At 36.5% G+C, this 25719-nt stretch overlaps 1 protein-coding gene across 6 annotated transcripts in view; it reads left to right on the forward strand.

Moving 5' to 3' along the window:
- The window catches only part of ADAMTSL1 (ADAMTS like 1), an 881240-nt gene that overhangs the window by 571598 nt on the left and 283923 nt on the right, over positions 1–25719 (forward strand). For all 6 annotated transcript variants that reach the window (XM_078436766.2, XM_078436765.2, XM_078436763.2 and 3 more), the window contains one exon: positions 19088–19324. In XM_078436766.2, the coding sequence (XP_078292892.2) occupies positions 19088–19324 (237 nt within the window). The remainder of the gene's footprint in view (positions 1–19087; positions 19325–25719) is intronic.

Consider the following 25719-nt stretch of genomic DNA (forward strand, 5'->3'; position numbering starts at 1 on the left):
CTCTGCCCCTCCCCTGCTCATGTGCTGTCTAAATAAATAAATAAATAAAACTTAAAAAAATGTTTTTAAACACAAAAACAAAATTCCAGCATAGCAATCTGATTCTGAACTGGGGGCTGGGTGAACCACGTGGAGATAATCACAAAACTATTAGAGCAGATGAGGACAAAGAGACACAAAGGAAAAGCAAAATCTTTCCATTAAAAATAAGTCTATTTGGGGCCCCTGGGTGGCTCAGTCAGTTAAGTGTCCAACTTCAACTCAGGTCATGATCTCGTGGTTTGTGAGTTCGAGCCCCATGCCGGGCTCTGTGCTGACAGCTCAGAGCCTGGAGCCTGCTTCAGATTCTGTGTCTCCCTCTCTCTCTGCCCCTACCCTGCTCTTTCTTTCTCTCTCAAAAATAAATAAACATTCAAAAAATTAAAAACAAGTCTACAAATAATAATCTCAAGACATTATAGAACTATACCAAAAAAAGTCAACAAAATTAATATTCACTCCAGATAAAATTTGGCAAATGAAAGTGTTTGATAAATACATTAAAATGGATACAGGAAATCCTCATTATTTGTGGATTCCAATAATTATGAATTCACCATTTCTCTAGAAAGTATCCCTGGTCATTTGCAGATATGTGCAGAGTGGCAAAAAACTTCAGTTGTCCAGCCAGCACATTCCCAGCTGAGGTGGTGCCTTCTTGTTTCAGCTCTCATACTATAAACAAGTGTCCTATTCACAACCTATGTAGTGCCAAGTTTTTCAGATTTTTGTGATTTTTAATGGTGATTTTTAAAACGGCCCTCAAACATAGTGCTAAAATGCTGCCTGGTGTTTCTAAGCACAAGAAGGTTGTGATGTGCCTTATGGAGAAGATGTGTGTTACATAAGCTTCATTCAGTCATGAATTATAATGCTCTTGGCTGTAGGTTCAATGCTAATGAATCAATAGATATTAAATGAGGTATCTTTAGACAGAAACACATATAAAACAAGATTATGTATTGGTTGGTTAGCCAAAGTATGACCAGAGACTCATTGGAACTGTGAGCAATGATAGATAGTATTTTCTCTTACAGTGTTTATGGTGACTTGGCAGAAAATAATCACCATGAATGAAGGGAATTGGCATTTTTTTATGTTTATTTATTTATTTTGAGAAAGAGAGCACAAGGGAGGTGAGGACAGAGAGACAGAGAGAGAGAGAGAGAGAATCCAAGGCAGGCTCTACACTGTCAGCAAGGGACCTGATGCGGGGCTCGATCCCACAAACCATGAGATCATGACCTGAGCAGCAACCAAGAGCCCGATGCTTAACTGACTGAGCCACCCAGGTGCACCGACTGTATGTGTTTAACAGAAACACACTGGGGGGCGCCTGGGTGGCTCAGTTGGTTAAGCGTCTGACTTCAGCTCAGGTCATGATCTCAAGGTTGGTGAGTTTGAGCCCCGTGTGGGACTGTGTGCTGACAGCTAGCTCAGAGCCTGGAGCCTGTCTTTGGATTTTGTGTCTCCCCCTGTCTTTGTCCCTCCCCTGCTCGTGCTGTCTCTCTCTCTCTCTCTCAAAAATAAATAAAATATAAAAAATAATTTTAAATAAAAGAAACACATTGGGAAAAAAATAACTGTTGAAAATAAACAGTAAATGAGAGGGGGAACCAGGCAAAAATGAAGTAATATATTGATGAATAAAGATAATAAACTATTAGAAGTTTACAATAAAATAATATTCTAATTGAAATAAAAATCTCCTTAAATGAGATAAATTCCATACTGGACCCAAAGAGAGAGCTAGTGAATTTGAAGATCACAGTTAGAAATTTACAGGACACTTGGGTGGCTCAGTTGGTTAAGCATCTGACTCTTGATTTCTGCTCAGGTCATGATCTCACAGTTTGTGAGATTGAGCCCCATGTTGGAGCCTGCTTAGGATTCTTTCTCCCTCTCTCTCTGCCCCCCCCCCCATTTGTTCTCTCTCTCTATCTCTCTCAAAATAAATAAATAAACTTAAAAAAAAAAGAAATGTTCTGAAAATACAGCTCAGAATTCCATATACCTGATATGACAGAGCCCTTAAGAGATACAGAACAAATAAAATGCTCACTCTCTACATATATGTAATAGTATCTTCCAATAATGAGAATTGGGGAAATGACATTTAGAATATTCCAGAAAGGAAAAAGGACAAGCATCCTCAGACTAGAATTGCAACATAAGTGCTGAAGAGAAAAAATAAAATACATATGCACACATGTCATGATCCAACATCAGAAGGATAATCTGACATTAAAGAAAAAGGGAAAATATGAAAAGCTATCAGAGAAAAAACAGATCACCCACAAAGGAATGAAACTTAGACTAATGGCAGAAACTTCTCCATCACATAGAGTCCAGAAGATAATGAGTTAATATCTTCAAAGTGCTAATGGAAAATAAGGGTCAGTGTAGAATTTGGGACCCTCAAACTATCAATCAAGAATATAGGCAGAAACCAAAATGTGTTCTGATATACAAAGACGAGAGAGTTCACTACCCATGGATTTTCACTAAAATAATTATTACAGGATGAATTTCAGAAAGAAAACAGTGGACTGTAGGAAAGCTGGGTATCCAAGAAAACAACGATGAGGCCAGAGGGGTGTGAGAGTGTGTGTGTATGTGCATATACGTTTTGTGACTAATATTCCTGGTTCTCCTTTCCTAATGAGCATATGGGAGTATTGAACTTTTCTAACCCCTTGAAATTAGACAAGACCATATGCATGAGTAGCTTGGGCCACTGAAATGTGAGTTGAACTGATGCACATTATTTTCAGGAAGAAGCAATAAAGAATCAGTCTGATAGTGTCCATGCTCTCTCTTCCCTTGTGGTAGTGACCAAGGAGGCCATGTGTTCCCAAACCTTGCTTCTCAAAGAGTGGTTTGGAGATCAGCAGCATCAACGTCAACTGGGCTCATGTGAGAACTGGAGAATCTCAGGTTCCATTCCAGATCTGCAGAATCAGAATCTTCATTGTAACGCGATTCTCAGATCATTCGTCTATATATTAAAATTTGAGAAGCACGGTTCTATTAGATAGTACATTCTATCTCAGTTTGAGTCACTGAGTTACCCCACAGATAACAGCTGCTAAAGAGAGTCAGAGATACTGTGGGTATGAAATAAATCTTTGCTGCATTAAGCCAAATGGGTTTTAGAGATTGTTTGCATTTTCAGAATCCCCTAACCTATCCTGACAGCTATAGTCAAGGTGGTAGGCAGAATGGTCCCCCAGATATACCCGTGCCCTAATCTTTGTAACTTGTGAATATGTATTATGTACATGGCAAAAGGAATTTGCCAAAGTAATTAATTAAGGGTACAGACCTTAAGACACAAAGAGTAGCCTAAATTATCCAGGCGGGCCTAATGTAATCATGTGATGCTTTAAAAGCAAAGAACTTTCCACAGCTGGAGGCAGAAAAGATATGACGAAGTCAGAGAGACTGTCAGCCCAAGAAGGTTTTCATGCACTATTACTGGCTCTGAAATGGAGGGGGGCCATGGTCAAGGACCAGAGAGACCTCTAAGAGCATGTCAACCTCTAGCTGACAACCAGCAAGGAAAGAGGGACTTCTGTCTTACAACCCCAAAGAACTGAATTTGGCCAAAACCCCAATGAACTTGGAAGTGGATTCATCTCCTGACGCCAAAAAGGAACTTAGCCTTTCCAATACCTTCCTTTTGGCCTTGAGAAAGAAACTCTAAGCCAGGGACCCCGTCAGCCATACTTGGACTTGTATCTTACAGAACTGTGAGATAATCAATTTGTGTTTTAATCATCTAAGTTTATGGCAATTTGTTAAGGTAGCAATAGAAACTGAATGCAGTGGGTAAATCTAACTGGTGAGCACAACTTTGTTTTTATTTCATGTTTCTGTATTAACAGCATTTCAGTGTTTAGTATGTATTAAGATCTTTGTTGTATTTGAGAAGAGGATAAAAATAAAGTTAGATTTTTTTGTTACAAAATTTAAGTTGATTATTAAAAAATTTTAAATATCTATTAAAAGAATCAGAAGTGCAATCTATAAGTTCCAAACTAGCACAAGAAATACTAGAAAATAAAGAGAATCTTGCCAACTTAATAGAAGTTAGAGAAGAAAGAAAAAGGTAGTAAAGAAAAGCCATAGTAAGAAGAAAATACAAAATAAGACAGTGGTGGTTCAAACTTGACAAAGTAATGCCAAAGTTTTCTACAATGACTGTTTCAATTCTCATCCCCACAAGAATTATATAGGTTCTCTGGGTTCCATATCCTTGCCAATGCTTGATATTATATAACTTTAACTTTTGTCTAATCTTGTGGGTGAACTGCTGGAATATACCCAACTTAGTCACATATATTATATTTTTTGCGTACGTCTGGTTTGAATTTGCCAATATTTTGTTTAGGTTTTCTGCATGTATGTTTATGAGTAATTTTCTCTCATATGCAATCTTTATCTGGTTTTGATAAAATGAATTAGGAAGTGTTATCTCTTTTTCTAGTCTTTGGAAGAATTTATTTTAGATTATGATTGTTCCTTTCATGTCTAGTAAACTTTGTAAAGTTGCGAGCAAGATTTTTTTCTTTGTGGGAAGATTATTAATTACTGATTGAACATCTTTAAGATGAAGTGGAGCATAGTAGTTAAAAGAGTGAACTTTGGGGCCACACTGTCTATGTTCAGTCTCAACATTGAGTTATTAACTGTGTAACAGTCATTTAACCTCATGGTACCTCAGTCCTCTCAGCTGTAAAATGGGACACATAGGATTGTCATGCAGACTAAATGAATTGATATATGTAACCTACATAGGATAATACTCGGTCCATAGTAAATACTTTGTAAACCTGTATTTTTATTGTTGTTATTTCTGTTTCTTCTTGAATATTTTTTCCTCTTGAATGATTTTTTCCTAAGACAAAATTTTCAAATTTATTGGCATAAAGCTGGTCATGCTTTTCTGTTACTATCTTTTTAACTCTAGGTGTACCTGCAACTGTCTCCCTTTTTGCATTTATAATAGTGGTTGAAATTCCTTTTTTCTTCATCTTATCATTTAATGAAGTTTTCAGAAGTTTATCTATTTTATTAGTCTTTTTAGGTAACCAATCTTTGGTTTTGTTGAGTCTATGGTTTCTGTATTTTCTGTTTCCTCGATCTTTGTTTTATTTGCACTCTTATCATTTGTATTTCATCTGCTTCCTTTGGATTTATTTTATTGTACTTTTCCTAATTCCTTAGGTGTGATGCTCAATGTAATAAGTTTCAGACTTTCTTGTTTCCCATATAACTATTCAACTAAATACTGCTTTGGTTGTTTCCCACAGTATGGTAAAGGGGATTTCATTATTAAGTTCTAGGTATTTATAACTTGAAGCAAAAATAATGGAAATTTGAAAATTATTTACCATCTACTAACTTCCAAATATATGGTGCTTTTTAAAAATATCTTTATTGATCTCTAATCATTCTATGGTAATTTTGTTAGAAATGATTGTTTTTACTCCATTTCTTTGAAGTTTGTTGAGATTTGCTTTATGGCATAATATCCATGTGTTCTTGGAGAGAACAGTTATTTTCTGATCTGAAGGTATAAGTTTCTATATATGAGTATATCAAGCATTTTAAATGTGCTTTTCAAATCTCTTACTTCAATGCCTGCTTGAGAGAAGGATTTTTAAAATATTCTACTTTAGTGGTTAATTGGCCAATTTCACCTTGTGGTCTGTTAGGACTATTTCAAACATATCTTGTTAGACAGATATGCATTTTAAATTGGTTTTATCTTCCTGGGGAATTTAAACTTTATTCATAATATCATGACCATATTTATCAGTACTAATGCTTTTTGCCTTAAAACCTCTTTCTCTGATATTATGGCTTCTCTATCTTTCATTATGTTAGATTTATCTCCTACATTTTTTTCTAGTCTTTTACTTTCAATGTTTCTCTGTCTTCAATTTTGTGAATATCTAATGTCAACATTAAAAAAAATTTTTTTTTTAACATTTACTTATTTTTGAGAGAGAGACAGAGCATGAGTAGGGGAGCGGCAGAGAGAGAGGGAGACACAGAATCTAAAGCAGGCTCCAGGCTCTGAGCTGTCAACACAGAGCCCTACATGGGGCTCAAACCCTTGAACCGAGAGATCATGACCCGAGCTGAAGTCAGACGCCTAACCGACTGAGCCACCCAAGTGCCCCATAATGTCAACATTTTTTTAAATTGTAATCTGGTCATCTTTGCTTTCTTTACTCCATTTGCATTTTACTGTGATTACTGATAAAACTGGAATTATTTCTACCAACTGATTTTGGGATGTCTATTTTTTACTTCAGTATTTCCTTTTTTCCTTTTTGCCTTCTTTGAACTTTTGAGACCTTTTGTTGTTGTTGTTATAGTTCTCCTTCTACTGGTTTTAAAGTTATACATCTATTGCTATTCTTTTAGTGGTTACTCTGAATTTTATATGCATACTGAAAGGCTAAGGTTAAGTAGTATCTATACCTGTGTATCAAACAATTCAGGTCTTATAGAACATTTTAACTCTAATTACCCTTCTTCAAACTTATATGCCTCTCTTGTCGAGTGTTTGGGCTGTTTTTATTAACCCCCCAGATAAGATATTTTATATAGCCCAGTGCTTGATATAGTCAGCTCATCTTTATTAACCCAACGGATCAGATACTTTATATAGTCAATGTTTATTTAGATGTACTTGAAATATTCCATTTTCTTTGATCCCTATTCTTTCTTAAATCCTGGATCTTTAAGGCTCATTTTTTTTTTCTGTCTGGAGTACATCCTTTAGAAGTTCTTTTAGTGAGGGTTCAGTGGAAATAAGTGCTCTTGGCTTTCTTGTTGTTTGTGTAAAATATCTGTTATTTAGTTGTCTTAAATATTACTTTTCCTGTGAAAATACTTATCTTCTGTTAACACTTTGAAGATGTGTACATTGACTTCTAATTCCCATTGTTGCTGTTGAAAGGCCAGCTGTCATTTTAATTGTTCTTCCTTTGTCTTTTCTCTTACTTCTTTTATGGTTTTATCTTTATCACCGGCATTCTGCAGTTACCTATGATTGGTATAGGAGCAGATCATTTATTTATTCTGTATGATTTTCATTTGACTTTCTGACTTGAGATTGTATTTTTAATTATTTCTGGAAAATTCTTAGAAAATGATTTTCTCATGTTTTCTATATCTTTGTCTTTCTATGCTATATTTTCTAGAATGTCTTCAACTCCTTCTTCCGTTGTCTAATATGCTTTTTGTTCCATCTATTAAGTCTCTAATGATCTTTTACATTTTTCATTTGCCTACATTCCTTTTTAACATTCTTTTTAAGAATTTTCCTTAAGCACATTAGAGTTTATTTTGCATTTTGTGTCTGATAATTTTACTATATGAATTCTTTGTTTTCTTATGTCTTCTGTCTCTTTTTCATGCCATCTTGTTTCCTCATATGTTTTGTGATATTCCTGTGTGCTTACATGATTGTTGGAATTTAAGACAGCATGCCTTGTAGACTAGATTAATGTGTACTTTCTGAGAGAACTCACATTTGCTTTTCAGGAAGATGACACTGGGAGGGGGTGGTGATCAGCACTAGTCAAGACCACTTTACTTTTTATTTATTTTTTTTTACTTTACATCCAAGTTAGTTACCATATAGTGCAATAATGATTTCAGGAGTAGATTCCAGTGATTCAGCCCCTATGTACAACACCCAGTGCTCATCCAAACAAGTGTCCTCCCCTTAGTTATTTAGCCCCTTAGTTATTTAGCCTATCCTCCCAACCACAACCCCTCCAGCAACTCTAAGTTTGTTCTCTGTATTTAAAAGTCCATTTTATCTTTTTAAATAAACTTTGTTGTTCATAGCAGTTTTAGGTTCACAGCAAAATGAAGCAAAACGTGCAGAGACTTCCCATGTGCCTCTGCTCACAAGCACAGCCTTCCCAACTATCAACCCCCCTCCCCCCGAGTGGTGCATTTATTCCAATCACCTGTTTACATATAATCACCCAAAGTCCATAGTTAGCATTATGATTCACTTTTGGTGTTGCACATTCTATGGGTTTAGACAAATGTATAATTTCATATGTCTACTGTTGTAGTATCATGCAGAGAAGTTACAGTGCGTTAAAAATCCCTGTGATCTATCTATTCATCATTCCCTTCTTCATAACCCAGAAACCACTAATCTTTTTACTATCTCCATAGATTAGCCTTTTGCATAAACTGAGTGTTTTTTTTTTCCTTTTCCTAGTTTATTCTTTCTCGAGAGTTTTGTCTTAGGGTCTTGGCATTAGGAGGGAATCTTGATCCTCTTCCACAACCACTCCATAGACGTTACCCCTTGTCCCATGCTCTTACAGGCTATTAAAATGGAAAGCTAAAAACCACCAGGAAACCAGCAGATCCCTTTAGGATATCCATCAATTTCCTCTCTGGATTCATGCTTCCTCATTTCTTTTGTCTCTAAGGAAAACTCCTTGCCAACTCAGCTGTCCATTTAACTTTTATTTTTTTAATTTTATTTTTGCAAATTGTAGTATTTTTAGGTGTTCTGTGGTGGGAAGCTTCCTCAAAGTATCTAGTTATACATGTTGTTGCATACAGAAGTCTCTTAACCCAACCCTTGACAGATAATTATTTCTCATGAATTTTGTGCAAGGCTTTCAGTAGGCCCTGAGTAAACCAAGAATACAACACAGGGTGGTAAATCCAAGGATGAAGGTATGTACGGGTGCTATGGCATCTTGGAGAGAGTTGCCCCAAAACAGGCTGAGGCTAGGGAACTGTCGGAGAAAATCACCAGGAAGTGATACCGAAGCTTTAAGGAGTCAGCCAGGTGAATACGGAAGCCACCACACAGAACAGGTAAACAGACTGAAACAGTTCTAAGTAATACTGACAGTGTGCAGGGAGAGGAGGCAGTTCCATGGCCCTTTTCTTCTCTGTCTTGTCCAGGTTCAGGCTTAAAGGGAAACAAAATAGGAAGGGAGGTCACCTCTGTCCAAGAGCTATCCTCTAATTTTGAACTGCCTGCCCCTCTTCCTGTCATCCTGTGAGCTTGATACATGGCCTTGATACTTATCCTCCCCCTTAAATTGTAAGCATCACAAAGTCATGTATAACTGACTTTCCCCATAGCCTGGTATTTGGCAAGTGTCTCTTTTTTGAACATGTGTAATTAACAGCTATTGGGAGTGATTAAGTAGAAAGCATTATTATTCATCAAACCTTACTCTAGATAAATTGAAACTTTTTGCATCCCTCTTTACTTTTACCTACTGCTGCCCACTCAAGGAAATGGAAGTGTTATAGGAAGAGAACAGGAAAATCAACTTTGGAGCAACATGCTTTCAGGATGAGGCTGGTGCTCAAAGGCCATGCTTTAAGTTTCAGAGGACAACCTGAAAACACTGGGTTTTAGGGGTCAGAAAATATATTTCTATAATTCTTTTTTGGTTTCTTAAAATATGTCCATGGTCCAAGATCAACAAACTAAGAAGTATGAGCACATAGGGACAAAGTTGAGCGTTGTCATCCATTAAACTTATAACCTAGTAAATTTGGCACATGATATTGTTTGATTGGATTCATATGTTAAGACATTCATATAAGTCACTTTAATTAAAATGATGTTTAAACAACTAAATAAAGTAGTTCTAGAGGCAGCAAAGCAATGGGGAAGGCAAAACTGGATGAAAAAAGCACAGTCAGGTCCCTCTGAAGCCCCCTGGAGCTATGTAACTCACGAATAACTCCTCCCTCTGTGGCATTGGAATAATAGCAATACTATACATTTATTGAGTGCTTCCCATGTGCCCATACTGATTTTCACAGTTTACTTGTATTCACCCATTTGTGTCCCATTTGCCCACAAAGCTATCATATGACAGAGCCAGCCACCTTTGACCAGGGTAAGTCTTGAGACCCTAGGGAGGGGTAGACCTTTCCCTTTTGTTTAGGAGCTGACTCCTTTCACTGTGCCCAGAAAATGACACCCAACAGTCCAATTGACGGCTACAATTGGAAGCTGGACAGACAAGCATTAAAGGAGCAGTGATAGACCTGTCCTCTTGGGCAGGGTGCAAAGGAGGTCTGGGATGAGAGAGAAGGCAGAGATATGATCAGTGACACATGCAGGTCCTAGGCCCTTAGGAATAAAAGAAAGGGAAAAAGGGAGGAGACTTAGAAAGGGAACCAGGAAAAGATAGCAAACAACTTCTAGGTCCTTTACCCAAAGAGTGTCCACAGGTATTTCAAGTCATTCACAGTCCTGTGTTACCTGCCTCCAAAAAGGAGCATTGATTAGATACAGTGCCAGAAAAACAGACAGCTGTCAGGATCTGGTGACAGCGAAAATGAAGTGATGCTTGCAGGCAGCATCGGGTAGTTTGGTGTAGATGGGGATGGAGAGAAGGTGAAGACAGAATGCTGGGGTCTTAATTGTCTAACCTGGTACTTATCTGCAAATTGCTCTAGACATTGTCTTTTTCCATTTTTCTTTCAAGTGACTGGCGTAAGCACCACGTGTTCCGGGCGACAATTTCAGTCTTCATATTTGCTCCTTTGAAAGGTGTCAAGCTTTATTACCTTTTCCCAATCAATAGAAACATAGTGAAATTGTTATGCAACAGGCCCAAGCAATAGTAACAGTTTAAGTATTTACCTGATAACATGTTCCCCTTGTACTAGTCTTTCCTCTGATCTGACCCTCCGCCACAAATATTTTGGTAAACGCAGCCTGAAAACAACAGCAACAACAACAAAAAGCTATGTAATTGTGTGCTTATAAAATGAGATTGTATGCCATGTTCCAAAAAAAATTACAAATTACCACTTCAAATATGCTAATTTGGCAGGGGTGGGGGAGAACATTTCTTTTAGACTGTAAAAAAATAGTAAAAAGGCAGAAATGCTGATTTAAGAAAAGATACTGCTAAATTGGAGCTAATTCAAAGAAAGGGACTAAAAATAATAAAAGGCCTCAAGGAATGAATATTTTCAAAATTGAGAGAATTTAAGAGTCTAACATGACAAACTACAACCAGTCCTACAAATACCTCTGGGGAATTGGATTCCAAGAGTCTGCATTGTTCAAAGGAGAAAAAATAAAAGCACTGAAATAAAAGCTACCCAGAGGAAAAAAAAAAAAAAAAACCAAAAACTGAACTTCTAAAACTAAATGTTTTAAATGTTTTTACTTAGATCAACTCTCAGATGCCTGGAGTCGTTAAAAACTAGCCAGGCAAAGCATTTGTTTTTCAGATAATGAGCTCTAATCGAGTAAGCAGGGTGCGGTTAGTGATTTATTATCTCATACATTTTGAATCTCTTATGTCTGGACTTGAATAACACACAGGAATGGTTTGGAGCTGTTTAATATACCTGTGACCAGTGTTCACTTTGTAGGCACAGAGTGGGGCACACCCAAAGCTTGAATAAACTATGAGAGTTCCATGTCCATTACAGGGACACAAATCTATAAAGATGTTATTTTATTGAGAATAAACCTGATCCATAGTAAGGCATTAAAATGGTTAATGATTAGTTTTTGTGGGCACTTAATTTCCCTTAAATATTTATTTTCCAAAAGTGTTGACAGTTTGGAAGAAGAATAATGGAAATCTGCAGATCTTTTACACCAGGGAAAAAGAGAACAAAAACAAGGACTTTTAAATATATCTTGTATATATGAAAATACAGTGTCCCAAGAAAGTCTGCTGGCATTTTCAAAAAAGAGGAAGAATGAGCCGAGAATGGCCTCTACCTACTATAGCACCACCCTCCAGAATTGACCCCATTTTCTGTTCTTTGCACGCACAATGATGTGTTAGAGATTTAAATATTATGTTCTTGAAATATAATAGAATCGTCTCCATACAGACTGTCTAGACAGGGCAGGGATGTCTGTTTAATTTCATTTTACATAGCAGCTAACAGTCTTTTACAAATAAATGCTTTTGATGATGATGTTGATGTTACTATAAGCAGGTGGCCAAAATTTTTGGGATAGAGCTCGATACCTTAGCATTAGCACTTTACAGTGCATGCACATAACATGGAGTGTTATATAAAATTTACAAATGTCTGGCTATTTATTGAATAATAAATAATTTCAGCACATTTTATGTTTCTCAATATTACCCTGTTAAATTTGTTTATGTGGAGGAGGAAATATCAATCTGCCTATTCTGCCTAAGCAGGCAAGAATCCCTACTCGCTTTTCTTTGTGTCTGAAATGTGCAAGTATTCTTGTAAATTTATATTTTAAAGAAAGAAAAATTAGATATCCCACCCATGAAAAAACTATCAAGATTTAGATTTCCTGCAAGATTTGAGAGAATAGAATTGGAGTTTCTACAATGAAAAATGGGACCTCTGGTTCATTTATTTAATATGTTAGTCACTCATTCTTTCAAAGAATATTTGAGTCCTAGTATATAAGAGAAAGCCAGAGATTCCTGCCCTTCTGGAACTTATACTTTAGTGGAAGGAGACAGGCAATTAAAAATGAGTATAAGAAAGTAAATTATATGGGATACTTGAAGGTGATAAAGTGTGATAGGGAAAAAGGAAAAGTTGAGAGGATAAAGAGGAATCAGTAGTGGGAGTGGTTGTTGCAATTTTACAGAGAGTACTCAGGGTAGGTCTATTTGAGAAGGTGATATTTGAGCAAAAACCTGATGAAGGTGAGATAATTAGCCACTTGGAATCGGAGCAAAGAAAATTCTAGGCAGAGGAAATAGATAAGTTATGTGTCCTAAGGTAAGAACATTCCTGTAGTGTCCAAGGGAGAGCTGGGAATCTCTTGGCTGGAGCCAAGTGAATAAAGAAGACAATAGGAGGTGATGGGGCCAGATCTTTACCTCTATCTGAGATATGGATTTTGGCTTTTATCTGAATGTCGCGAGGGGCCACTTTAAAGCTATAGCAGAAAGTTTACACAGTTTGCTTTATGCTTTAATAAGCTCATTTTGGCTGCTGCATTAACAAAAGTCTCTAGGAGAGCAGGGGCAGAAGACAGATGATCAGTTAGGAGACTATGGCAAGAATACAGGTGACATGATGATGGTTTGGACTAGATTGTGGTCAGATTCTGCATGCTGTGCATATAAAACCAACCTTTCCCAATGGATTGGGTGTGGAAGTCAAGGATGACTCTAAGGCACAGTGGTTCGTAAAGTGTAGTCACCAAACTAGCAACAACAGAATCATCAAGGAACTTGCTAGAAATGCAGTCTTGGACTCCACCCCACATCTACTTAATCAGAAACTCTGGAGGGTGAGGCCTCGGCAATCTGGTATTTTTCACAAGCCCTCTAGGTGACATTGATGTATCCTTGAGTTTGAGAACCACTGCCTGAAAAAGATGGAGTTGATGGGGACTGGGAAGGTGAGACTGCAGAGGGAACAGATTTGGGGAGGGGGAAATCATCAGGGGTCCAGGTTTGGACTTGGGGAGTTTGTGATCTCTCAGATATCCAGATGGTAAAGGAGCATTTGTATATAAAAGTCTGAAGTCCGGGAGAGGAGTCTGAGTTGGAAATAGAAATTGAAACCCTGGTTATGTTTCTGAGAACAAAATATCATATTAAATTGGGTGGTATCAGTGGGTATTTACTATTTAGTGGTTTCACCTTGACTTTGAATAAAAGAAGCAGAAAGCCAAGTAATGTCAACAACAATACCTAAAAGAGGCAGCCTGCCATCTACTTACATGTGCTAAGAGATCTGAGAGCTTTAGAGGGGTACACTTTCCAGAGCCTCCATTCATTTATTATGAAGGAAACCTGTGCTCTTTTCCTGTTTTACCACCAGTACATTGAGGTTTCCTAATATTTTGAGGGTAAAACGTAGAACTAAGAAGATTTTCTAAAGTCATCAAGTCAACATTTCTGTATATGTTTTTATCATAAAGTAGCAATCCAGAATTGCTGGGGAATAGAGTAAATGCCTGATGAAGCAATTTTGATTTTGTTTTCTTGCATACTAGCTTTTATAAAGAGTGAGGGGTTAGGGCAGGATGAAGGGGAGGTGGAAGATCCAGAACAGTTGCAAGGTAGGGAAAGGCAGTGGGCAGCATAGAGGTCTTCCATTACTACAGTTCATAGGGCCACCTAAATACAATGTCCAGTGTTTTCTTGATACTGTCAGGTATTAATAGTGATTCTGTATATAAAGCCATGGAATGAGAATATGCCATATTCTCATTCCATGGCTTTATTTATATATATACATATATATACATATATATACATATATATAATTATATATATAAATATAATTATATATAACTTATGATTATATATATATATATAATTTTATATATATATAAAATTAGCAGAAAAGGCCAACCACTGAATGACAGAGTCAAAGCAGAGAGATGTCCCTCTGGAAAGAAAAATGTCTTCTTTAAGAAAGAAAATAAAGAAAAAGTAATGCTTCTCCTGACCCTGAATCTATTTTCTGTATATTTTTTCAAAACCATTTTAAAGCCCTTCAGATCCTGCCACCTTAGCTGCTGAGATACCATCTTTTACATTTCACCCAGTGAGTAAACTCTGGAAAGCCTAACTCTCTTTTATCCCACCATGTAATCTGATCCACCTATCATCATCAGGGGACATCTGGGATCCATCTTATCTTTCCCACTGGCTAGTTGATTAACCAGAAAGTGTTTTGAATTGGATTCATATATGGCAGAACTCCACGGACTTTATGAATTATAATGGAAGCAAATAAAAGGTCAGATTTTATTTCTGTGCTTTTAAAAAAGAAAATCCTGTTACTGTTCAGATTGAGTGCTTAAAAATTGGAGAGAAAACCTATTATATTGTATTAATGGCTAAATACAGTAAATTCATGGGATCATCTATTTTAAATAAAATATAGTTTTTCAGAGTGAGGAAATCCTAACTCAGTAACCTGACACAGAGTTGTTAATCCACAGGCATATTACAGTTAGTTAGAGACAGAAGGCCAGGGAAAGTGTTAGATTGCTCATTCTTGCTCCATTTCTGCTTGATGGTGTTTCTGGAGATATATGAGAGGCTGGAAGTTGAGGATCTTTAATCGGGTGCATCCTTCGACACCATGTTTTTGGCCAGGTTCTTGGTGGAGGATGTGTTTAGTTCAAATAGCCACTAGACTTTTCAGTAATTTTAACTGTTTCATCATTAGTACCTATGATCCAGGTTCAATTCATATATATAAATATATGGAATATATATTCTATATTTTAATTCATTTGTTTTCTTCTTTTAATTATCTCCATTGAAAACTCATGATTCCTACTACTAAGCTTTTATGAGAACCAAAATCACATAGTATTTATCCAGTACATTCAGCATTCAGTATAACCCAAGGAAAACCACATCTCATGGGCAGAACTGATGACATATCATGTCATAAAGCATCTCTCCAGAAGCTGATATTTCACAGATGATGCCCAGGATAAGATGTTAAATACTTTTCAAAGCTATTAAAGCATCGGTTTCTAAATCTTACTTTTAGGAAGATTAGAAAAGATAGCGGTCTCATGGACTAAATTATAATTAAAAACTAAAAACCTTTTGTGCATGGTGAATCTCTATATAAATGAGAGCTGTTCTGTTGTAATTATTATGAACATACTGGTGGGACAAGAGACTATGATGACTGCTTGAGTTTCCACTCTGCAGCTGGGTGATACCAGATGTATCAGGGGTTCAGTGAGGGTCTTGAACTATGCTTGAGATGTTTTGGGTTCAACAAAGAAGCTTTTGCCAAATCCTTCTTCCCTTAATTTTTAAACATGTGTATTTCAAGGGAAATTTGATTCATATGTTTCTGATTCATTTACACTTAAATCATCAAAATGTTATTTTGTAAGAGCTATTTGATGTCCAAGAAGCTTTCTGAACCTGTTTTATAAGTCCTCTTAAGTCCTTTTTCTTAAAACAGGAAGTTGCATTTTGCCAAGTACAAATAAACTGAAACATTAAAAAGGTTCAAGTTCAGTTTCCAACTCTGAATTCTGGGTTTTAAGTGCATTCTCAATTTAGCAAAATATATTTTCCCACCCCTGCAAAAATATGGGTTGAATAAAAGATAGTAATGATAAAAGTGAGTAAAGGTATTCACAAGCATTATTATTTATAGAGACCTTTCTCCCATTATGAAAGTTCATGAAACCTGAACAGGTTACTCTCGGAGCTATTTGAAGCAGGTGAATTGCGAACAGGAACATATGTGCTCATGGGCTCTCTATGTTTCCTGTTTTTGTCACAGAAAAAAAAAAAAACCTGTTTTGTCACAGAAAAAAAAGTGTTAATACTTTACTTTTTACTTATTTTAACTTTGAATGCCTTGGAGTCTTATTTATTTTAGTAAAGATGGGAAGACTCAACACAGTTTGTTGAATAGAAGAGACTCTGCAGTTTTAGGTCTGTACTAAGATAATCTAACATCAATTTAAAAACATAACTGACACTTTTCTTGGAATTGGATAAATGCAGAAAATTATATCTGGTTCATACTAAGAGGTCTCTTAATTATATATTACCCTCATTACTTTCATGCAGAGGTGATTCAGCTTGACCCTGTAATTCCCTTACAGCTGATTCACTTTTATTTCTAGAAAAAGGAGGTAAAAATTACGAGAGGGGTTGGGGACTGTTCTAAACAATTTCCTCAGTGTTCTGCTTTCTTGAGTCCGCTTCAATATTTCTTTTGTACCACTGAGAAAGCAAGTGACTCTTGAGATAATAGGTAGTATGCAACTGAAAACACTAAACATTATTAATTAAACTATCAGTACTGCTGTGGAAGCTCCCATGCAGTGGCAGCCAGGGAAACTTGTTGACTGTAGAGAGTAGGTTTTACTTACAATCTCTGTTGTGTCTCAAATGGGGGAAATTTAGGAAAAGGATGTGTAGATTGGGGGACAGTGTTCAGCCATAGGATTATGTCAGGACAGAAGTGAGTGAGGTCTAAGCAGAGACTGAAAGGAGCTAGCGTTAAAGCATGTAGGTTCAGATATGTTGTGTTAACTTCCTACAATTTACCTGTTGTGTGATTCATAGCATAGTTTTGGAATGTGTGGTTTTTGTTTTATTTCTCATGACGAACAACCAAATATCACAACAAAGTATAACACATGCTTACTGACTAATTCATAGACCTTTAAAAGGTTTTAAACTATAGCCTTTCATGTATGAAATTGATAAGTAATGAATTTTGGGGTGCCTGGGTGACTCAGTCGGTTAAGCATCAGACTCTTGATTTCTGCTCAGGTCATGATCTCACGGTCTTGAGATCAAGTTTGTGAGGGGCTCCGAGCTGTGCATGGAGCCTCTTCCAGATTCTCTGTCTCCTCCCCCGCTCGCACATGCATGCTCTCTCTCTCATTCTTTCTCTCTAAAAGAATATTAGTAATAATAAGTAATGAATTTTAATTATACTTTTTTTCAGACAATATTTGAAATCCCTTAAGCCTGTTGGGTACTCATGTATCTATACCTGTGTTATATAAATTATTTTTCCTTTCATACTATGTTTTCTTCACTCCAAGAGCATATCTGATACTATCAGTAAAGTACCTTTGAGATTTTATATTGTATTTTAAGCTATTTTATGTTCATCTTAAATAAACATTTAATTGTTTATATACCATCTTGCCCGGAAAGAATTTATGCTTCCCCAAATATTAAAACCTTATATGCTACTTAATAGTACCACTAAAGTTTGAAAAAAGAATCAGGAATTCCATTTTATAAAATAGAGTAATGCTATTCTCACAATGCTTCTTTAAAGAGAAGGAACCCTTGTATAAGAAGAACCCTCAGAAATGATCACGTAGGAACTAGGACCTCCTAAAGGCTGCATGCAAACCCCTAATTGAGATTTTAAAAATTATAGTAAAGTCCTTTCAACAAATGGATATTCTATAATCTTCCATAGTAAATCCTAATCAGAATGCATGTGAAATAAAATAAATCTATCTGAAAGCCTTTCCGAGGGACAGGTGATACTTGCCTTTTTAAGGTTGAATCTTGTTTCCTTTTACTAAAGGGTATCGTGTTTTAGAGAGTAAGCATCGTGAGTTATAGTTTTAATTTTAAAATGCCCTTTATAAAGTATACATTTAAAATATTCTTATTTTCCATTATTCTCTGCCAATGTGATTTAAAATTCAAATTCAGAGGATCTCATAATTCTCCAGCTTTTTCTCTTCAGCAGCTTCACTGAATAATCATAGTAATAGCTACCATGTACAGTCTTCCATGTGCCAGTATTCATGGGCTGACATAAGCCCATGAAATTCTCACAGTGACTTTGAGAGCTGAGTATTATTGCTTCTGTTCTAAACAAAAGGAAACCTGGACTCAGAGAGACCCACTGTATCACAGCCATGCTCGCGTCCAAGAAGCCCATACCTTTCCACTCTGCCGTGTTGCCTTAAGCTAAGGAAATTCAGGCATCAATGCTCTTTTCTCTTTTTTGTTCCCCATATTTAATTCTAGATACTGTGCACCCTACATTTTAGAAAAACTCACAAACAATCCCACAAAAATTTTCAAATGAAATTATTACAACTTTGTGCAGGGAGTTGCTATAGTATTGCCATAGCTTTCATTATTAGAACTGAGGCAACAGACATGTGTTTCAACTAACCCACTGACTTCAGTAAGTTTTACTTAAGTTACAGGGAAATTGAAATAGTATTACATTGTGGAGGGATCCATGGACCAAGCAACATCTTTCAGAAAATATATGTCGAGGTGACTATTTCTCAACGAATATCAATCAGATCTGCCTCAAGCTGATTACTTCCCCATTTAACTTTAATCCAAAACTATTTCAAGGTGATTACTTGCTCAGATCTTTACATTTTCAGGGTCAAACAATCATATGACTCTCAGATGAAATGATAGTGTCCATCGGGAACAACCAGGACATTTGCTTTGTTTTCTAAGACTTTGACAGACCACATGGCTTTTCCAGTTTTCTGTTTGGGCTGCCCTCATAACCTATTTGTGTCCCTCCTGCCTTTCCTCTCCAGGACTGCCCACCAGAAGCAGGCGATTTCCGAGCTCAGCAATGCTCCGCTCACAATGATGTCAAGCACCATGGCCAGTTTTATGAATGGCTTCCTGTGTCTAATGACCCAGACAACCCCTGTTCACTCAAATGCCAGGCCAAAGGAACAACGCTGGTTGTTGAACTAGCACCTAAAGTCTTAGATGGGACTCGTTGCTACACAGAATCTTTGGATATGTGCATCAGTGGTTTATGCCAAGTAAGTGCTGGCTTCTTCCCATTCTATTTTTCCAGAAAGTTTTAGCATCTCTGTGTAAATAGCTTCTGTATGGTCCTGCTATCTCAATCATTCAATGTTACCTTTTCTAGAGTTTATAAAGGATGGCAGATTTGAAAATTGAGGTTTAATTTCAGTTAAAACTACAAATGTTGTGTTTGTGTCAACGAAAAGAGAGCTGGCATTGGATGGTTTTTTTTTTTTCCCCTTGCTTTGAGTCTCAGCTGAATATGAAAGGCTAAAAGCTCTTGGATGTGTGTGTGACTTTTGTATTAGACTCTGAAATTACCTCTACTTTGTCCCTGAAACATATTTGTATGTGCATGTGGTGTGTGTGTGTGTGTGTGTGTGTGTGTGTGTGTGTGTGTGTGTTTGGAGGCATCAATTTTCATCTACTTAGAGCTTTGGAATTACTTGGGTAAGATTAACTCTAAAATCTCCAAGTAAACTCTAGGCAAACTTATTTCTTCATTATTATAACTGTAATTTTTTTGAAAGTGCATGCAAACTAATGAAGGGCTTTGACAGTGTGAGCTAGGTCAAATTTCATCCAGGCAAGTCTTTAAAATAGGGATAACAAAGAAGTGTGATTTCTCGTGTCAATTTATCAACTGAGTGGGAGTTAGTAAGAAGAGGGAAAGTTAGTAGTTAAGTTAGTAAAGAATGTTTTCAATGCATCTGCCATCTGTATTTTAAAATCTACCCTGGGTTAGGATCACCAGCATAGTTTTTGGAACAAGCAATTGCTATCATTTCTTGTGTGCTATACCTGACCATATACTTTTATATTTCACTAAGTAGACATTTTGAGAATCCTTGCTTCTCCCAAAATAATATTGGCTGAAATTTTTCTCTCTTTGGAGTCTCCAATATAACAGCTAGTAGTGTAAGAAGAATAAGCATAAAATGTGTTTCAGTAAATAGTCGCTCCGAATTCACATGTTTGCTGAAAACCTAAACCTATATTCCGATGTAAAAGGAATAACTGTAATTGAATTACTACAAGAAAGGTGAAATGTCAGACATGATTTTCTGCATATGAAAGGGGAGACAGACATGCTAAACCTTCATAAGATCTAGAAGCATGAGAGGGGAATTGTGGTATGTCCTAGCACTTCTCAGGTAGGAGGATGGAGATGATGTATATATACATGGCTGAAGATTGCTTTATACACAAGAAATATGTGAATTTCAGATACAAATTTGCATATAGAGTCTTACTATTGTAGAGATTGGAAAGGCCTAAGGGATTATTTAATCAATAACCTAAAAAGAGATATTTGAACATTGTTTGTGATATTTACTGCTTGCTTCCTTCTCTGAGATTTTTACTGATGTTGAAATGGAATTATGAAATCTGTAAAAGCTTTGGGAATGATAGGGAATTGTAAAGCAAATACATAGAGGAAAGAGGTTATGTTGTAAGGAATGGCAAATAAAATAATAATCCTTCTGTGTGTTTACTATTGGAATAAAGACAGATTTCCATTTGGTAAATGAAAAAAAAGACAGACAAATTATGTGGTTTTCTGAAAGTTACATGATTGATCATGAAATGGGACTAAATTCCATGTCTCCTGACATCTACGGCAAAGCTGTTTGCACTGTAGTACCATGATGAATGGACCAAAATAAATAAGACAGGCCAGCAAATTCAGTTTCCTTTCTTCCTGTTGCATAGGAGTTCAATGTGGCCTGTCTTTTCTAGACTAATCCTGCCAGCTGGCCTCACATATGTTGGCAACTGAAAGGGAATCCTATCTCAGCAGTGAAAGAATGAATTTTTATAGATATTAAATATGGAGTGGTAGTGCTGGACATTTGGTTACAAGTATAAACATGCCTCCTTCAATTCTTGGGATTGTGACTTGTTGGATTTGTGGGGGTGCAAATGTAAATTATAGAATATATGAAAAGAGGCAATACCATGGTAAAGGAGGTGAGATAACTCTGATTGCATATAGGCACTAATACATAGTTTGGCTGAAGAGCACAGTACCCCCCAGGAACACAGTAAGAAGACAGGTAGTTTGGGAGAAAACAGTGGATACTTGAATGGCAGATAGGACTATGGCTAACAATGGGTGGCCAGGAAAGAGTTTTAGTGGAGAAAAGACGTAATCATAGTTCTGTTTCAGAAAGATTAATGTAGCTACAGTTGTAGGACTTTGAAGTGCAAGGCCTGAGAGCCAAAGAGACCAGCTGAGAGGAGGCTCTTAGAGGAGCCAAGGTGGGGCAAAGTGGGAGCCTGGGCCAGAGCAGTGACAGCAAAGAAATAGCAAGAAAACTACGCCTAAAACCAGGAAAAAGTTTTCATTTTGATTACAACTAGAGCAAAGGGTAAAAGTAATAAATCAAATTAATCATGCTCAAGGGATCAAAAACTACAACTTAATATGAATTTGTAATGGATATAATTTTGGATCCTTGTTACCATTACCATAATAGCCTGTGTTTTCATGATTAAAACCTACTTGAGTTTTATAAAAAGAGGGAAAGAACAGACAATAGCAAGATCATCGAGGAATAGGGATGGAATGTTTAAATGCAGTATATAGTTTTTTAGAAGGACAAGAGTAAAGTTAATCACTATAAGAAAATCACTCACTACTACCTCAAAGAGTTTAATACATAAATCCCATTCTACTTAGAAAAAAATCCTTTATTTAGCTTGTATCTGCATATTGATCATTCATATTTTCAGTCTTTAGTAAGAAACATTAAGAAAAAGTCGTATTTTCATAATTTTTGAAACTGTCGAAAGTCTCAATGCTAATTTAATGGGAAGTTTTTCACATTCGATAGTTTCTTCTAGTTTCCTGAAAAAAAAAATCATCTTCTCTGCCCTATTTTCCCTTCTCTTCCATTTCTACCACATTTGTTAGAGATTCTTAGCTCTTTCTCTGGCTCTGTTTTTGCATTATAACTTTTTCGGCAAACTGTTTCAAGTATTTTTGATGCTAGACAGATATGAATTATAAACTCTAAAGAAGCTAACATCCAGCTTTGGAGATAGACTTGTCTTGATAGAAAATGACAGCATAACTATAGAGACTTGTCACCTGTAAGTACGAATTATTTCAGTTTTACCTATTGAATACTCAAGTAAGAACCACATCCTCAAACTGGGCCTTTAACTGTTCAATACAACTGTGGAGTCTTAGACATTTGGAGCCAGGAGATAACTTAGAAATCCACAGACAAGGAGAAAAGGAAACTGAGACCTAGAAACTGTCCCAAGGTTGTGAATGAGTGGGTTGTCTATAATTGTTGTAGATTTGCTTCAGGAAAATACTGTAATCATCACCATTTATAATAAATACCTTATTCTTAGAAATGTTAGAGCATTTTATTAGGCAGTATACTCATTCTAGTAATAGTAGTAGTAATATTAATCCTAAGATAGCTTCCATTTTTTTTGAGAGAGAGAGTGTGTATGCGTGCACATGCTCACAAAAGCAGGGGAGGGTAAGAAAGAGAGAGAGAGAGAGAGAGAGAGAGAGAGACTCTTAAGCAGGTTCCACACTCAGTGCTGGAAGCTCAACTCAGAGCCAATCTCGTGACCATGAGATCATGACCTGAACCAAAATCAAGAGTCAGACACTTAACTGACTGAGCCCCATATAGCTTCCATTTTTGAGTGACTATCATACCCAGCCACTTTATGTATAATTTTTTCTCATACAAGTGAACAGCATGGCTTCAAATTTTGTGGGTCCATTGACAAATGAATTTTTTTGTCAATAAATACATTAGAAAAAAAATTGGAAATTTGCAACAATTTGGAAAAACAGATGAACTGTGTAGGTTTAGAAATATGGAAAAAAGTAAGAAAAGGTTAATTATGTCATGGATACACAAAATGTGTGTAGATTCTAGTCTATTTTATCATTTACTGACTTAAGATACACACCCATCTATTATAAAAAATTAAAATTTATCAAAACTTACATACAAATACAGATTGTGCAATATCTCTTCATTTTTTATGTTGAATGTTAGTAATACCTATATCATCTATGGTGCTTTCTATCAGTAAGCAATATTGATATTTCATTTTATACATTTGCTGTTTATACAATTTTATACAATTTATACAATGTATACAATGTATACAATGTATACATTTTATACAATTTGCTGTTTTGATAAATACAGTACAGTATTTTCCTTATGATTTTCTTAAGATTTTCTTGGTTCTAGCTTACTTTATTAGAAGGACACAGTACATAATATGTATAACACACAACATACTTTTAATCAACTGTTTATGTTATTGGCAAGGCTTCCAGTCAACAGTAGGCTATTAGTAGTTAAGTTTTTTTGGAGAGTCAAAAGTTACATGTGGATTTTCAACCGCACAGGGGGGTTGGTAGCTCTAAATCTTGACTTGTTCAAGGGCCAACTGTATTTACAACGCTACTTATTAGGCATCATTCTCTTCATTTCACAGATGAAGGACTGAGGTTCAGTGATAGAACTTGTCCAGAAACACCAAGCTCTGTCTGGTGCCCCTACTCCTTCTGGTGAGGCTGAGTGGACAGAGACAGGAGCCATCTGATGTTCAGGAATGGTTCCCAAATGAGGCTGCATACCAGAATCACTTGCAGAGCTCTTAAAAGATACAACTCTTCGTCCCTGTGCCCCAGAAACTCGGATTTATTAGTTCTCTGTATATAGAACATTCTCCTTATGATCCTGTTGTTTGGTCAGATTTATGAAGCACTTACAGATAGAAAAGCAGACAGGATTTAAAGTGAAAGGCCATGGATTGGAATCTGGCTCTTCTTTCATAACCTTGATCAAGTTGCTTAACCTTCCTGAATTCTATTTTTTAATCTGTGGGAAATGAGATTGTCTAGCAGACTATCAAGCGCTGAGATAATTCATGTGAAAACATCTAATGAACTATATATAAAGTGCTATGAAAATGTAGACTACCTTGAACATTTTAAGTTGCAAAATATATCAAAGTTCTGGTTCCCTGTGTGAGATTTCATAACTTTCAAAAGTTTCTAGAAAGAGCTGAAGTAAGCAAGTTCTTGTTCTGCTAAAAGCATTAAAAAAGAAAAGGAGAACTTCCATCATGTACTTCACCATCATCATTTCGTAATTGAAATGTTAATAACAAGGATGTAGTAACAACCTGATTTCAGAATTAAGGACAATAACGTGAATATGGTCTGCCTTATGAGAAAGTTACTACACTGTAGTTAGTTTTTTTTTTTTTTTCCTCCAGAGCACAGAAATTGTTATAGTGCTTCCCAGACCAACATTTGGAAAACACTGCCTTTGAGATCTAGTCCAGCCCCGAGGAATATTGCTCCTAGGTATGATTTTCCCAGGATCTTACAGCTGTTAATGGCAGGCTAGAGGTCACAGAATGTCAGTGTTTATCAACATTTTTGATTGTGCTCCCTGTATTATTTCATCAGCATATCCCATGGGCTAAAATTTTGTTCAGCTTTAATGCTATCGTTTATACGGAAAACAACAGGTTTAGTGAATATATCTTTTCAAACCACATTTCCCCCTTTCCCTCTCATCCTAGAATCTGATCATTGTTCCTGGGAAGTCATTGTGTTGGTGTCTCTTCCCAGCTTACATCTCAGACAGAAATTCTGGGATTCTTATTTGCTTGTTGTCGTCCAAGATTCTATGAAGTTGGAGGTGAGGCAGGGCTGGGTTAGGGATGGGGTTTGTCATCATCTGAACAGTTAGGAAAAAAGGCTCTGGAGTCAGACTGCCTGGTTTGAACCAAGGCTCCACCATTCATTGGTATGTGGCTTAGAGCCCGTTCCCAAGCCTCCGTTTCCTCATCTGCAAAGTGAAGCTAAGGTTTGTAACGACCTGATAGCATTTCTATAAGGCTTAAGTAATTAGATGCTTACATTGCTTACCATGAGCTTGATAAACGCGAGCCTGCAATAGCAGTCGTAGTAACAGCAGCAGTGGCGGCCGCAGCAGCGGCGGTAGTAGTCGTACCCAAACTCCTTGCCGCTGACTTTTTTGAGTGCCTGGGTTAATGCAGTTACACGTACAAAAGGGGCTACTGACTTCCCAATGAGTGAACAGACCTTCCGTTAATTTCCTGTGGCGACCTTCTTTTACTAATAGCTCCACATTGTACCATTATCAGCTCCTGATCCAGGGGAGTGAGTTGCATCCTGTCCAGAGTTAATGAGCCATCACAAATAGGATCAGCTCTATTAGTGCTGCTGTTATTCATTTATTTGCATTATCCAAATTGCCCCATGTATAGTTGCTGTAAAGCACAAAGCTGGTTTCTGTTTTAAATCTATAAAAGTGAGTAGCATAAATTTACAGATAGAACATACGCTGCTGTTAAAAATAATTTTGAGGTTATTTTGAAGTCA

The sequence above is a fragment of the Panthera onca genome, chromosome D4 (genome assembly GCF_046562875.1).
Source record: "Panthera onca isolate mPanOnc1 chromosome D4, mPanOnc1 haplotype 2, whole genome shotgun sequence".
Taxonomy (NCBI): Eukaryota; Metazoa; Chordata; class Mammalia; order Carnivora; family Felidae; genus Panthera; species Panthera onca.